Source organism: Homalodisca vitripennis, chromosome 5 (genome assembly GCF_021130785.1).
Source record: "Homalodisca vitripennis isolate AUS2020 chromosome 5, UT_GWSS_2.1, whole genome shotgun sequence".
Lineage (NCBI taxonomy): Eukaryota > Metazoa > Arthropoda > Insecta > Hemiptera > Cicadellidae > Homalodisca > Homalodisca vitripennis.
In genome coordinates, this window is record NC_060211.1 from 136,517,319 (window position 1) to 136,534,733 (window position 17,415).

The 17,415-nt window shown below is 31.4% G+C and overlaps 1 protein-coding gene across 1 annotated transcript; it reads left to right on the forward strand.

Annotated features, from left to right (window-relative positions):
- The first annotated feature begins 6,079 nt into the window (after window positions 1-6,079).
- Window positions 6,080-15,796, forward strand: LOC124363635 (tudor and KH domain-containing protein-like). Its single transcript, XM_046818894.1, has 3 exons — window positions 6,080-6,129; window positions 11,373-11,544; window positions 13,161-15,796. The coding sequence occupies exons 1-3, from the start codon at window positions 6,080-6,082 to the stop codon at window positions 13,323-13,325; spliced, it is 387 nt and encodes a 128-aa protein (XP_046674850.1). The 3' UTR covers window positions 13,326-15,796.
- The last annotated feature ends 1,619 nt before the right edge of the window (window positions 15,797-17,415 follow it).

Below are 17,415 nucleotides of genomic sequence, written 5' to 3' on the forward strand. Positions count from 1 at the left end.
AATACAGGTCAATACATTTTTATTCACTATCCACAAAATAGATAATTTCATAATTTTTCCACTCAACTTTGTACTCCATATGTCACTAAAAAGTATTTTCATATTAATTCACCAATAGATCAGTACATCACAAAAACTTTATTTAAACATCTACTCTAGATATGGTGAAGTAAGGAAGCAACACACATGGGCTACCCACAATACACCAAATTAAGTGTTAAGTTTACAATATTAAAGTTTTTTATCTTAGAACTACATTGCAAGACTGAAATTGTGTGTTTTAATTTATAAAAAGAAAAAACAATTTGTATTACAGGAACATAGTGGACTTCCCACAACTGTGACAAAGTCAATGAACTTCTTGTCCTTCCAGATTCAAGATTCATCATTTTTTATTTATCTTTAGGCTAGACATTTTTATATAAAGTATTTGTTTACACAGTGTCACATCTTAAAAATAAGAAAGAAAGGGCAGCTCAGTTCACAGCCTATTATTTTTTTAATTATTGTTGTTGTTCTTTTTAAAACTAACTTACAGTATTTATACCTCCCACCCCCCCCCCCCCCCACCCCCCCCCCCCCCCACCCCCCCCCCCCCCCACCCCCCCCCCCCCCCACCCCCCCCCCCCCCCACCCCCCCCCCCCCCCAATAAGTTTTTATGTTAAATGGGATTAAACTTTTCAGATTGAAAAAACTTGATTTTCTCGTTTAACACTATTGTACATTGGAGATTTCTAAAGCATCCTTCTGTATTTTTCATATATCCAAACCAGTATTAAACAATAAATTATTACCTCCAGTTTATGTTGTGTTTGGATCTGATGTTCTCATACGGTGAAAATTTGTTCTTCACTGCTAAACCCAAACATATATTATATGTTAATAATACGTTTATAGTGTTAATTTAGTTTATTTGCTTTAATTTGTCACATATAATTAATACTAAGATGAAATCATAAACAAGGATCCTTGTTTATTGACAAAGAAACTTTTTTAGTATATGTTTATTTTTTTGCATTACTTTTCAAATCTGGGTCAATAAACAAAATTATTATGTATGTTTTCAGTAAATGAAATATGGCAAAACAGTTCTTGGCCACAAAAATCAAGTAGTTATTTTTTTATATATATACTTGTGTATTTTTTTACTTTCTACAAGAATTGTATAATTATTAAAAACATTTGTAGATAATTGGCTGAACTACAGCGAAGCTATCACTCGAGAGGTGGGAAAATTTAATTTCAGTCTGTTTCCGCACGATTTTTCAAAAACAAAATTACCTAAAATTTAGCATGAAGCTTAATTTATATGTAAGCACAACACTGAGTTCGATAATGGTGTGTGCCATTCCATGGGATTTAGCTTAGGGTTAACAAATATTTGTACATTGGACTCAGCATAATAAATAAATTTATAAATAAAAAATGAGATTTAAACATCTGACATTTTTTATTGGTAGAGTAAAACAAAAAATACAAATGAGCTGTAACTAAAATTCAGAATTTGTTATATTATGGATCTTGTATCCTATAAGACAAACTGTTCCTCTGCCAGATGTTGCACGATGTTACCACTAATATATCTCCACTAGCATCAGACAGTCACAGTAAGCTGTACATTGTCTTCAAGAACTATTTTTTCACTATTTTTCTCCGCCTTTACTCATAAAGTACTGAAATCCAACAACAGTTAACGGTACAAGAACATCCTTTTTCATGCGCAACACTGGTTAATATTTCTCAAACGCTTTACAACTCAATCTGTTAACAGCAAAATATATGAGGGTAATGAAATACTCAATATATTACTGCTAAATAGGTGTGGAATATGTATTGGATACATTTACGTTTTCTTCCATTTTGGACAATATAGGCACAGTGTCAAACTGTACATTAACTGTTGTAACTTCATTCACTTCTTTAGAATGCAGACACTTTAAATTTGTATTACTTGGCTAACATATAGATTTGTTTATTGTGACAAAATTACACTAATGGGAAAATGTCAGTAAACTTTCATTTATTTGATACTTTTAACTAGGAACCAAAACAATATAATAAACCTCAAAATGAATGCTCTCAACTCTGACAAATACAATAATGTTAATTTTAAAAACAAAACACAGCTGTTCATAATAAAGTGGTGCATCATACTTTACCTTCTTTACATGGAGCTATAGCCTATGTTCGAAATTCACTGACGCCTTTAATTATATCCCTTAACATAGTTAAGGGGTTGTTTCATCAAGTTTATCCTGCCATCCTACTCAGATAAATATCTCTTAACAAAACTACATGTGGGCCAGAGCCAACTTGCTATAGAAAAATGGCCAATTAACTGTGCACACAATGAAAGTTAGTCTCTCTTGTTTTGATGTCTTCTAAAGGCTAAAATTTGTTGTCTCTAGCTCACCTTATCTTTCCATCTACTTCCGATAGCCTTAATGCCAACACTCTACTTCCAACAAGAAGTTATACATTTTTAATCTCCAAGTCACACTTTTACTGTCTACAAATTTTTCATTTACTATAATATCGTCAACATAAGAATCAGTACCAAATTTAACTTGTTTGTCCATTGATAAAACTTTTTTGACAGTGCTACTCATAATTTTTGGTGCAACGTTTAGACCAAAACCAAGTCTTGTCAAACGGTAATTTTTCCCATTGAACCGAACAACTTAAAATCTCCTCAGGTGTGGGGCAACATGTACCTGTAGGTATACCTTGCGTAAATAAATAGTACTATCTTGCTTTCCCATTTGTCTCCAATTTACCTCCTGCCATTTTCATTACTATCCTTGTATTCTTTCAAGTTTGATTTGGCTACAATGTTATTTTCACTTGCAGTTACTAATCTTCGTCTCTCCATTACTTTGGATAGGTTCATGCCTTTAACTGGCTCTGAACATCTGGTGGCAAACCATGCACCATAGAATTCTTGATCCATCCATCGGTTACAAATAGATCCATAAGTTTTATTAACCTCTTAAATTCAGAAGCATAGACATTTACCGACTCACCTGGGAGCAATCATCTTAATATGAACTCCTCATAAGCTTGAAAACTACTAATGAAAATTCTTGTTGAAGATAGCCTGAGTTAAAGTTTGTTAATTTCTCTTGACATCTTCAAAAAGTTCATCATACACTGTTAAAGCTCTACCAGGCAAAAATAATGGAAGGACTAATTCTAAGTCCTCGATCTTCTGTAATTTGCACACAAACTTCTTAACCCTTCAAGGCGGGAGTATTTAAATGCAAGCCGGACCCTGCTGCGGGACTATTTTTCCAGATCGCGCCATATTTTCGCAAGCTTTTACAAAAACCTTTTTTTCTCGGGCTGTAGACACTTTATCAACACAATTGTTTTATTGAATTACAAAAAGAAAAATTAAATGCAATAACACTCCCGAAAATAACCTCACTCTAACCAAACAAAGATATATATACCCAACACGTTGCTGCACATTTCACAATAACCTACATTATAAATGTAAGTTATACACACTCCTATGTGATTCTAAAGTTACAACACTGATTGGGATAACTATAAAATGTAGCTTGCCATTATATTATTCAACAAAATAATATTAAAAACACAAGACAATAATCACAGAACGCATTGCATAGCAACAAGTTGCACCGGCGCAAACGAACTGAGTACGCACAATGTCAAGGTCAGATGCTCAGTTTTGTAAACAATACAGCTGTCTCTGTCACACTCATTTTCGACTGCAAACAGCTACAAAAGATCGACCAACTCATAGACAACATATTCCATATAGCCCGAGTCCGATATAGTTCACCAAAATAACGACAGGTTTCACCACATGACGGAATGTCGTCATGACGTTAAATACACGTCAAACTGCAGCTGACTACACTTATGGGATGACGTTTTATACACGTCAAACCAGCTTGAAGGGTTAACCATTCAGTGAAATTTACATTCTCATCATATTGTGTGATTAAATATGAAAAACCCTGTCCCAACATCGTACTTACTTCCATCCTAGAAAGAAAGAAGAAAGAGAACTCTTTATTCATGAACTTTGAGAACAGAATATTTGTCACATCATAGAATAGTAAAAAGTCCAAATCGGGTACATTACAAGAGAAGAAAATTTAAACAAGAAGGCAAATATTAAAGGTCAAGGACACAATATAATTCTTCTATGGTGTAGATTGACTTCTTCACCAGCCAATCATGTAGTTGTCTTTTCATCGTCTTTGGGTTGCAACTTTTAAGGTCCTCGGGAAGTTTGTTGAAAAGCTTGGCTCTAGCAAATGATGGCTTTTTGGTGTAGAGAGTAGTTCTGTAGGCTGGAAGATGATATACCCGCGCTCTTCTAATTTGATAAGCATGTACCTCTTCATTTCTTAACAGACTTTGTTTTGAAGCATAAATAATTATCTCCATTATGTAGATTGAGGTGACTGTAAGGATGTCTAGATGTTTGAAGGCTTCTCTACAGCTGTCGAGGAGAGAGAGGCCGGCCATAACCCTTATTGCTCGCTTTTGAAGAATTAATACCCTCTGGAGATTACCAACTGAGGAACCACCCCATAGGGTAATTCCGTATCGTAGGTGAGATTCGAAAAGGGCAAAATAGACAATCCTTAAGGCGGATGGTGTACCAGTTGCTTTAATTCTTCTAAGGGCAAAGACGGCATAGCTAGAGTCGGCTATGTGTTGTTATTATGTGTAAGTCAAAATAGCTTGTGACAAAATTACGCTAATAATAAAATGTGTGTAAACTTTCATTTATTGAAACTTATAAAGTGGCCAAAAGAACAGTACATAGCCTCAAAATGTCTAATCTCAAATCTGACAAACAATAATGCTCATTAAAAAACAAAACCACTGATCATAATAAAATGTAGCCATGTTTATGATCATGTTTGTAAAATTATATAAAGCAATATTGAATATACTGTGACAAATCAAACTGTATGAGATGTTAACAAATGTATTTCTCTCCCATTATTTTCTGTGGTTTTTGTTGTTATTGAGATAAATAGCATATTTTTATGAAGGTTCCTTTATGAGAATGAAAGGAATGTGAGATTTATTTTCTTCTATCAAAGAAATTAAAATAATAATTTATTTAATATGCCTATTCTCTATGATTGAACAATGCAGTAATCTTAAAGGCACTGAAAAAATAACTTATTAGATTGCATTTTTCACTCATTACATCAAAAATAGTGCTGATATTAATAAAATTAATATAAAAAGATGTATGAAATCATATACGTTACAACTGCAGTAGATGAAAGTGATACTCAGTGTAAATAGTTTAGTGGTGACCTGCAATTGTTGTAGCAGATGATAGATATAAAGTTGTCTATGGGTTTTAATCACACCAGTTCCTTACTCACCAGATGTTGCGTGTCAGTGTTTGTTTGTTTGTCAGATAGTTGTGCTCACAAACAACACGTTAGCGGTGTCAGTTGGAGTGTTTGTATTGATTGTCAGAACTAAGTTTTAATTACAAGTGTACAGTTTGGCACGCTCACTTATACTGCATGCAATGTATCCGTCGTAGCTTTCACTCACTACCTTGGACACCCAGGTAGAGTTTTGGTTTACAACAAAATTGAATTGTACTACAACAATGATGATGTTTTTAAGTACCAGCCACAGACGAATATCTTCTAAGGTATTGTTGAGATAGATTCTAATAAATAAACTTGGTAATGTTCTAGTAAATAAGTGAATTTGGGCAGTAGGTGTTTTCCTTTAATGTGTGATAGTTTCTATGCAAGATGGAGTTTACCAAAACATTTTCTTACAATTACAGAAAACACCTTCCTGGTTATGTTGTGCATGAAATCTTTATCATATTACTAATGATATTGAGTGAAGTAATGAAAATAACTTTTGGAATTTAACATAAATAAACGTGAACAAAGAAAGTGTCAATTATCTAACCAAGAAATTTTATGATTTTTTTTTGTAACATTATTTTTCTTCTTCTTCCAAGGGGCAGCTTAAAAACAAAACATAAAAACAACCAATTAGGTCCTTCTGGAGAAATTCATCACCCTTTTCCAGGATGCAAAAGCATTCACAATGGGGGCACAATGCTTCCTTAATATCACAGGACAGTCAAAAATCAGATGGTCAGTAGTTCCCTCTTGCTTATTACATAATCTACAGAGCGGATCATCATTGAAAAATCCAGACTCTGGAGATTCTTAATATATTTTAAATAACCATGCCGTAATATTTTTCAGGTGAAATACTGCCATCAATTAATTAGTATGAAACTATAAATTTGTTGTAACTTGTTTTTTGACAAAAAGTAATTTACTATTTTGTAAAATAATGAGCCAGTATTGTGTGAGTAATTATTGGAATATTTCATATTTACAAAATGTCCATGTCTATGTACTCCAAGTTAGTTTAGACTATCATGACAGGGATGATGATGATGATGATGGAGAAAAATCAATCTATGAATTTTTATTTAACCAATATATGATTCTAGTAAAGACAAATTGGAAGTTATTTTCTATCAGTGAGCAAAGTGGTTTAGTGAAAGTTGAGTAAATTGAGACTTTTTTTTTACTTAGTTCTGAGGTTCTGAACAAACCCTTATAATTTAGAACTAAGGAGAAAAAAAGACATTTGCGGTAGTGATTGGCCTTGGTTTGACAAGAGGAGTCTAAAACAATAAACTTTTATGTCAGTTTGGGTGTAATTGTTGTAAATTATATGGTCCTGCTGCTCTGCCAATGTGTAAGAAGAAGTTGAAAGAGGAACTTTGCAGTACCCCATTGGATATTGGATCTATGCAGAATTATCAAATTACAAGTCTTGCAGAAAAAACCTGTTTACATATTTATAGCCAATATATAAAATAAAATGATATAAATTTCTTAATGATTTATTTTTATCAAAAGTTTAATTTCAAATATGTGAGTCTGATGATATGTTCTTTAAAAGCAAAAGGATTCGAAAAATAAAATTTAATTATTGGATTGTTTGATGTTTATATTAATAAACTTATAATAAAAACAATATTTATTTATAAAGAGTCTACACTTAAATACATTTCAACTGAGTGATTAACTTGTTTTCTACATTTAATGGTTATTTCTAGGTTATTTTCTAACATCTCTATAAGTATCAATATTTTATACTTTGAAAAATTCAGAAAAACCATTTGTAATGAAGTATTAAAATATAAACAATAGAAAAGAAAAAGCTTTTATATGTCCACAAACATGCCAAAACAGAACTAGTTGCTGTAGTAAACAATGTCTGCAATCTATAGTTTAAGTATCCCAATAAGTAAATTGAAAAATTAATTAAATATTTTTCTGTTATTTATTGCTTGTTTTTTTTAGGAATTTAATACGAAGCTCAATATTAAGATTGCACCGAATACACACATAATAAAATTTACCAGGTTCACGTTGCGGTAATTTAGATATTACTTTTTCATCTGGTTCATGGTCAGAGAGAAGTTGACAAGTGAAAGAGTTATATTAATTAATATGTTACGAAATGCCAGTGGAAATTATATTTTCTATCAATTTGATACTATGATTGACTTCAGTTATTCAGACAATATTGTACCACTACTAACCTGGGCATAGATAGTCAATAGCAACAATAGCATGATAAACCACCATCAGTCACCCAACTTGGCTTTCCACTTGTCAATATCCAACTCAATTGTATTGTTTTGTCTGCCTTCAATATTCCTCTTCCCAAGGAAATCAGTTTTATAGTCATGAAAATGCCTGTGACTTATAGTTTGAGAGAATAATTTACCAGATTTTACTTAGCAGCAGTATCTCAATTCTAAATTAATTTGTGATTATTTAACATTGCAATTTTATTGAACAGTTTATATGTACCAACAGTCATCCGTACAAAACAATCAAGGGGTAGGACCCTACACTTTTTTATTGTGCACTTATTGTAAATGATATACTTCAAAGTACTGAAGTTTAAAAATATTGAAAAAAATAAAATAAAGTCGTTCTCAACCTGGGGAGGTGTAAAAGATTTTCAAGGGAGGTGTCAGTGCATAGGAATAAAAGGAAAGTGTTGGAGAATACGGCTTGCAAGCGGTTCTCATAATGCTCACCTGTCATTTTATTTAGTAAGTGATTCTTGACGCTTGCATGGTTTATTAGTCTACTATACTACAGTTTGTTGGACCAGTGAACATAAAAAGTGGGGCAGATAAGTTGTGTGTTTTTGTAGCAGGCCTAAAAATGATCATATCGCTGCAAAGGAAAAGATTGTATAGTTATGATTATGTTAAAGATGGTTATTACGAGGTTATTACTCGTATTTACCTCAATGCGTTCTTTGCAGTGCTGTTTTGAGTAATGGTACTACGTGGCCTAGATGTTTGAAACTCTATTGTACTGGAAGTTATCGAATGGGGAATGAGAAAGCAGTTGAAGATACATCTACTGCTTCAATTTATCAATGAATTTAAAAATCTTGTATCACAGCATTTGGTGTAACAGATGTTAGAACAGAAAGCTAGCAATTAAGTAGACATGAGATCCATTTAAATTCGATGTGGGTGTAATCCCTTAGCACATTCAGGAATAGTCAATTGTCATAAAATGCCACGCAAAGGCGGAATTCCAAAACATGGGTTTTGAATATTTTTGGTTGAGTTATCTTCATGTTTACCTGCAAGTTGCTAAGGAAATTACAAATGTTTCAGTACAATTCTCATCCACACACCTCTTTGACTCTGGATTTTCAACATATGCTTATCTGCAGTCAAAAATCAAGCAAAACTGGATGTTAAAAGTTATCTGAAATTTGCTTTGTCACTGCTAAATTTAGATATTTAAAAACTTGTAAAAGACAAACGATGCTAACCCTCTTACTACAAGTGTTATAAAGTGACATATAATAGCGTTATGAACTAACTTTTTTAGATTTTATTACATATGTGAATTTGTTTCTGTGTTTCATTGTTTTATTTGGAGAAAAACTTACTGGTAGCAATAGTGTAGACAAAGACTACTTAAAAAGGTATTTAAGATTTATTGAAAAATTATCAAATATTAATTTTAATATGTCTAAATCTAAAATCTACCCTAACCTAAAAGTACTCATTTAAATTTTACTGTGTTGACCACATAAGGTGAAGGTGTTAGATGGGAGGCATGACTAAATTTCAGTGTACTGGAGAAGGCACAAAGCCTGAAATATTGAGAACCCCTGTAGTAATGTATGCATTACTATACATACATTGTTTGGATTAATAAGCCAAACATTAAAGTTTTAATCATTTGGGGAAGAAAAATAATAGATCTTGAGAAAATTGATGCCAGAAACTCAATTATTTTGAAATGTAATAACTGCCATTACTGTAATGTGGAACCTTATTCCTTCAATCACAGTTTATTTAGGGTGGTTTTAGAATACATGATATGGAATTAATATGAATTTTTATTGATTAACTGAGCTATTTATTGATTTATTTAGAATTTACTTCGATACAAAGACATTTGTAAAGGTTTTTACCAATTAGTTTTTGTTTTTAAAATGTTGAAGTAGTGGAAAGCATTCCAATATTAACCAATATGTAAGGAAAATAATTATTCAGTTGTGTAACAATAGATAACCAGATTGACCTAGCGATTTGGGTGACAGTAGATTGGTTGTACAGTTGCAGCTTTGCTACTTTTTGGCTAGTCCCAAAGAACTTAGTTACTACTGTATTGGCAGTCATCTTGATTTGAGCCCCACAAGAACAATCTTACACCTCATACACTTTTACAACCTTATCTTTATTCGTAGAACTAGGGGATATGTCTCATGTATAATTAATACCCATCCAAAAGCTATTCAGTTTTTTCAGTACTTTTATAGGTTATTCAGAAAAAAATATCTACCATTTCCATACTGAATTATTTTGTGAAAATCACTGTAAACTGCAATTAAGACAATAGCAGACTGATTGTATGACAAGTTGGTCATGGATAGGGAGAGAGTGAGGTGTGAGTTGCATGTTTTGAAGACAGTTAATCCTAACGACAGAGTGACATGCACCAACTGACAGTCCAATAACCTACTGTTAGCCTTTCCACGGTAGCTTTCACTGACTAGACTTTCACCTAGCATGAGTTAGGGGATTCTTGTGAATTGGTTATGTGCATTTCTTTTGCAAAAAATTAGATAGTTTACCAACCTCTGTCACCAATCATTCATGTACTCCAACTATTTGTAGCTTATATTCAAACTTACAAGTCCAAGTATAAAGTGTATAAAAGTAATTGAAGAATTATAAGTTATAATTGTTACATTTAATAGTTAAATTTATACATTTTAAGATACATTAATTAACAATCACAGAATAGGCAATGCCAGTGACGTAAATAGGACTAGGAGAGGATGAATCTGATTGAAGGGCACACCCACCAGGTATTAGGAATACATTTAAATCTGTATCAAATAGATAAGCCTATTTCAAGCAAAACATTCAACTGCAGCATTTCAGACAAGGTATTATACAAATATTTGATTTGTTTTAAGGATTCTTTGAAGGGGGGGAGGTTCTATTCATCTAATCCCCTGTTAGTTACACCACTGAGAAGTATTATCTATTTGTTCTTATTCATGTTTTATTAAACTAAGCATGATCCTGATCTAAATATTTTTTAACATTTTTAAAAGCTCTTACAAACCAAAAGTAATGAAGCATAAGAAAGTAGAATATCTACAAGAACACATACAATGAAAAATCAAAATTGTAAGCTTTACAAGATCACTAAAAGTCAGTTAGTACACATATTCCCTTTCAAGGTATAGTCATGTAATAACTTATTAACTCTTTAACAATTTCAAAAATGGCTATGGCATGCAATACAAACAGTTTTAAATGTTAGGTAGTACAAAAATCAATACATGCTGTGTAATCCAAAAATAACCATATTTTTGCAAGATGAATAAACTAAAATCTGTGAAATGAGTTGTTCAAAGAGTTAGTAAATAATATAGAAACATGACTATTTAAAAAGTAATATTTACTATGTAAATAGGCTCTGAAAATTTAGAAACATTGAGACAGCAAAACATGACTAAACTAAAAAATCCTTCTAAAACTTTAAGTGCCTTACAAGGCATGCAAAATCCTATAAACCAGAATAGCATATTGTACCAGAATACCAACAAATTGAGAAGTATAAGAAGGAACTTTCAGAGATGGCTAGAGTAACATAAAAGTTGTCTTTTACATATATAGAGAGAGTATATGACGTAATAGCTTTTTCATCAACAATTTATTTTACTGCTAGTAAAATGTATGAATTTTAATTTTACAACTGAATTTCCTGACGTAAAGTGAAGAATGTTGACCACAAACTTGTGGATGTTATAGTGGTGGTGAGCAGTGGAGTGAGAAGGCCACAGATGTGTTTGAGGAGCTCTGCCACGTGGCCCAGTGGAAGCCACTGTTGGCTAAGGTAGTGTCGTGCGATCAGCAGCCCAGAGGACGCAGGGAAGGCAGTCCTGTCCCTAGCGTCCATCTGTTCGACTCCAGTGGTCCTGAGGTTTGTGCACTTTTTACTTTTGTACATTGGAAATTAATTTATTTTTATAAACCTCACCACATCTTAATTGCAAAAATCCGTCAAAAAATCTTTGACAATGAACTGTCTTCTAAAAATCAGATATTTTTAGTCCTGTCTGGAGTTTTTAGTGAAATAATTGTTTACAAACACTGTCCAAAAACATTTTAGGAATTGTGTAATGTAGTTATTAAACCATATCCTCATTCATCTTATTGAATTGCATTGAAGGGTGGTTGCACAAAAACTAATTCAATAGCTGTAATGTGGTGTGTTTAAAACAAAAGCATTAAACTTTATTTCAAAATGCAACTAATTTTGTTATTTTGTTTTAAAATTTATTATTATCCTTCTTGATACTACTTGTAATTACTGTTTAACCTAAATTTTGAAAATGTAGAGGTCAGTAACAAATGGAAGAGATTTAAGGAATAACAAAACATTGAATTTCATTAATTTCAAATTTACAAAATACTTTTTGTAATCATTCTTTCTCTTAATTTGGATTAGGCTCATCAAATTTTTACAGAGTATTTTTAAACATTTGGAAAGAGCCTTTGGGAGCACATTATAGGCGCTAGTATTATTTTTAGTCTTAATGTGAGTCAGTAAGTTTTTTTTCTGAGCTATAGGTTCAAAACTAGTCTATGATTTTTATTTTTACTCTATACGGAATTAACAATATACTGAACTTCTACTTATCTTATTAATAATAACGTATTGTAGTATTATCGTCATATTGTTTTCTAGTTTGGCAGTGAGAAATTTGAAAGGAGCAATGTATTGTGACCTTTCGAGTCTCGTTTGGCCCTCTCCAAGGGAAGGCTTTCGTTTTAAAACTCAACAAATGTGTGTTATATCAGGATTGTTTTTCTCTTGCTACAAAAAAATTACCCTATAACTGTAGTTTTCTCACTTTAACTCAAGTTTCTCTCCTTTCAATACGTAACAGTAATACCGAAACCTCCCTGACAAAGGTATGGCAGATATTTTAGCTCAAAATCCACATTTGTTCATAAAAATATTGAATAAAATGTATATTGTAACAACGAAAATGCAACTATTCCAACTTTGGAGCCCTTCAGGTTTGAAAGATATTAAAATTCATTGAAAGAAAAAGTTCTATTTTGATCATTAAAACATAATTTTGAGTTTTTACATGTGTTGACAAAGGAACATGTTTGCACTAAATTGTAGTACAGAAATGTTAGGTTTTTTATTTAAAAATTTATTTAATCAGTGGATGTATTTATGGATTGATTATCAGTATTCTCTTCCAGACCATTCTTGAATCTTTTTAACATACTCACTACTAAAAGTTACTGTAGCAGTATGTGGTGTATCTCCCATCAGTCAGTCAGTAGTCTAAATTGTTGTATATTGGTTATCTAAAGTGTGTATTGGTTACTGTTGATTGTATTGTTTAAATAAGCTGTAATATATAATTATGTGTTAGATTGTTAATATTATTTTTTTTGTGGATACTTGTTACTTCAATATAATAAGAATGTTTTAACATTGGTAGTCACATGCTTATTATTAAATGCAATAGATATTTATATTGTGTGTAGAAAATAATCTGTTACTTTCGTGAACAGGATATAGATATTGGCGAGGAACTAGTGAAGCAAGGGTTGGCAGTGAGGGAGGACAGTCCACAACGCAGTCTGTCACGAGCGAGCGGCGCAAGTGGTGCCAGCACTCCTTTCCTTCCCAGCGCTACCAGCCCAGAGCCCAGTTCTGATGCTGAATCCAACACATGAACTGCTTGCTCTCACATGTATATAGTGTACAAATAGATAATACTGTAGATACGGTTTATTTTTAACAATTGGTTAAGGATTGGGATAACTACAACTTACTATAGTTGTGATCACAAAAGGGTTGGTAACTGAGATAATCCTATGGAGAAGTTTTCTGAGACATGAGCTCAAAATCTTCCTCCCATGGTGTAAGAATAACAACTGATGTGTTCCAAAAAATATGGTTTTTTTCTCCAACCTCTCTTTAAAGATTTGTGAAAAATACTTTCATGGTCTAAGTCATGGAATAAATTATACATAATGTAAAGGAAGAGAATGTGGTTTTGAAAAGTTTATTATTTTGTACTTAGACTGTAAAATTATAGGACTGAAAATTATAAAAAATCTTTTTAGTGTTTATTTAAACAATTTTTATGGATCTTTGCATAAATAGTAGTATAGTAAAAATTAAAATTATAAGTTTATATAAAACAAGATATTTCTTAGTTAAAATATTAATCAAAAACTTGCAGATAATAATAAAAAGCTATTTTTGTGGAAACTCTGGCCCACTCAGTTTTAATAGTTAGTTATCTGGTGGTTGGTCAGCTGCTGTTCAAGAACATATCACTAGCACATAAAACACAAAAAATTTCACTGGAACTTAGTTAACAGTGGCATCCTATGACCACACCTATTAAAACAATTAATTTAGTATCAAACTTCATGTACTACCTTCCACTTCATCAAATACCAGGCGGTTTTTTTTGGGGTTTTTATGGAAAATGTTTTCTAACATCACAAAACACATTTTTTCACCCTTTCTTCAAAATAATATCTTATGTTCTTTTACGTTTTACTGAGGTTTATATGTGTAGAGTTAATGAAACAATTAAATTGTATCTAAAATGAACATAACTTTATATAAAATTACTATTTAGGCCAATAAATCTTTTAACATGTTGTTTAGATGGAGGCGCAGTTTTTAAAATGAAAAATGTAAATTTATGTTTTCTAGAAGACTGTATGTATGATTCAAGGAAAGTAACAAGATATGTTTTGTGTACATAATATTTTGTGTAGTGGTAAACTTAATTTATGTAGAGGTTTAGGTGGACCTTAAACATTTTATAAAATTGAAATGAAAATAAAATCACATGTAACTGGCTTGATTGGTATGATAACAACAGAATGATACAGTAAAACTTGTAAACATAGGGATTTAATTTTTGTTTCAAATGCAGTTACAACAATTTTAATTAAAGAAGTCAGGAGCCAATTTGTCTCTAGTTTTAATATCAAAATTTAAGTTTATTTGCTGGTGTAACTAAAAATATTCTATAAAAACTAGGTTATATTGTATATTGATCGCATTTTCAGTTTCCTATTTTTCATAACGCTTACAAATTCCTAAAAATGGCAAAAATGTGTGCCAAAATTGATGTAAACTATGCTATGTATGCGTTTTAAGCTATATAGCATAGTTTATCTGGCATAGTTTACCTACTTATATAAATAGGTAAACTATGCCAGATAAGCGTTTTAAGCTATATAAGTAGGAGTACCAATAGTTTGATACAATTTTGTGGTAAATGCTTAGCTATAAAAGCCGATTGTACCCTTTATTTCTCTCTCATATAGATAATTTCTAATACAAGGAATAGTGAGAATTCAGCAGAATTATTTCCTGCCGATTGCTGTCCTTGCTGAATTAAGTTTCATCTTAATTCAGGCTGCAAATTATTAAGTACTTAATATAAAATCAAAAGAACAGAATTGTATAAATATTCACCGTTTTTAGAGTTATGAAAAACTAAGACAATGTAAAGACAAAATGGGTTATTTTTTAAATTTCTTTTTTTTAATTTTTTTAGCAGTTCTTTTATTGCCTTATGACTATGAGAATAGTTATTGATAACAAGAAATGATTGTGATGGTGAATTTAAGAATTTATAGCTATAGGTAAGCAAAATACTTTGCTCATGTTAGCATTTCTTTCCATTCCCTATTAAATTTAAAACTGACTCCAATTGTATTTTTATTGTGAAAGCTGTCAAATATTAAGGTAATAAATAGATGTCTTATTTTGTATGTATAGTATACTTGTACAAACTTCATCAATGCCATTGTATAGTTGTATTAGTATTATTTTTATAATCAAAATAGTTATTTACAACATTTTAAATTATATTTTATTAAACATTTTTAAGTCAAGTTAATGTGTAAACAAAATGAATTGTGCCTTTTTTAGTACTTATTGTGTAAGAGAGCTGGTTTTATATCAGTTTTACCTGTTACGTTAAAGTGATCTCAAGTCGTTCTATCTTAGTTTATGTTGACACGTTTACAATCAAATTCAAATTATTTTTGTCATTTGTATCAAAATATTTCCAAACTTGTAATGAGATCTGTTACAAAGTTGTTACTTTGGTATGGTTTTTCTTTTATTTGTAGATGTAAGTTAAATGTTGCAAATAAATAGTGTCAAACCATTTTGTAGTATTTTGTTACTGGCCTTTGTCTATTTTGCAAACAGAGAAGCTTTATTCATTTTCCTTGTTATTCCTCTCTAAATATTTATTGAGAAATTGATCACTAAATAGATTTTGTAAACACTTATTTTGCAACTACACTAAAGCATTGCCGCATAGTAAAGGAAAAAGTAGTTTCGCTTGAGTAATCAGTCAGTTCAAATTAAGTCAATGACAATTTTTTTCTAAACCTAATTAATGGCAGTCAGGCTAATTAAGGTTATTAATTGAAAAGTAATAGTTGATTAAAGTAAATATTATTTTTTAGAAGTTCCCAAGACACTTGCTGTTCTTATTTTACCTTTGTTCAAAATTTTCTGAATCTTAAACAATAAAATTGTTTAAGTTAGTATAAAAAATTACTTTTGCTGCAATGACACTCATTAATCGGTCACTATATTAGCCCTTTAAAGTGTTGAGTTTTCAACAGGGCTTTCACCCGATACTGCCGTTATCTGTTATTTGTTGTGCACAGAGCTGCTCCATAGACAGCTTACATGTAGTGTGTTTCTCATACACCATGATGAACTTAGGCAACATATTCATTTACCATATTGCCAGTAGAATCTCCTGATTCATCAAATCAGATCATGGTTAATAAATTGAGTCCATATCTTGATCGCCATCATTCTCTTAAAGTTGCACACTGCTGAATGCCTAACTTACAACAACACATCAGGACGAATCTAAAATGTATAAAATATCCTTATCATTATTAAAAATAATTCCTGCCATACTGACTAAACCACAATCAAAACAGAAATTAAAAAATTACAGTATCAACTTTGAAATTCAATTGAAAAACTAGAAAACAATAACTTTTTATTTCTAACATCCAGGTAAAACTTCACTGTGTGCTTAAGTTATAGTTCCTTAATTGACTGTCAGGGTGTATTAGCAATTAAATGGCTCTTTTTTCTTATCTGCTTGGATATTTTTGTATAGTCTTGCAGTGGAAAATATAATTGTGTGCACAAAGGACCGTTGATCGGAAATGGTCCACAGACAAATCTTCTGCTTACAAAACATTGCATGGTACAATGCCACACTACTAATTTGGCAAAATATTTATTATGAAGAAAATCAATTAGCACAATATCTACTTATTTACTTGTTCAATAGTTTATAACCAGAATGTTCAGTAAATGTTACATGTTGGTCATATACAATATATTGGGAGTTATATTGAGTATTTTTGCATAATTGTTATATAAATATAATGATTCCAATGGTCCTCATGACATAATTCTCAGAAAATGTTTGCATGTCTGCTTATAACCCCCAGATTCCAAATCCAATCTCTATTCAGAAATGTACATGTACTCGTATATATACATGGGCTTATGCAATATACTATGATCACGATAACCAATATCAACCTCTAACTAATCCAAAAAAAACTTTCTAAAGGAATGGTTCTTACACATATATGTATTGGATAAGTTGTAAGCCAACCTTAATCAATACTATGAAGGCATCAATTGTAATTTGTGAAATTGTTGAGTTTTCCATTAAATTACATAATAACATCAATAACAATCTTACCTGGTTGAAGATAAATGTCTTGGAAATAATTGAAT

Excerpts from the sequence above, each read along its gene's own strand:
- LOC124363635 (XM_046818894.1), top strand. The coding sequence starts at position 6,080 with ATGGGGGCACAATGCTTCCTTAATATCACAGGACAGTCAAAAATCAGA. Across the intron at positions 6,130-11,372 it reads GGACAGTCAAAAATCAGATG|TGGTGGTGAGCAGTGGAGTG; the intron begins GTCAGTAGTTCC and ends TGGATGTTATAG. Across the intron at positions 11,545-13,160 it reads TCGACTCCAGTGGTCCTGAG|GATATAGATATTGGCGAGGA; the intron begins GTTTGTGCACTT and ends TTTCGTGAACAG.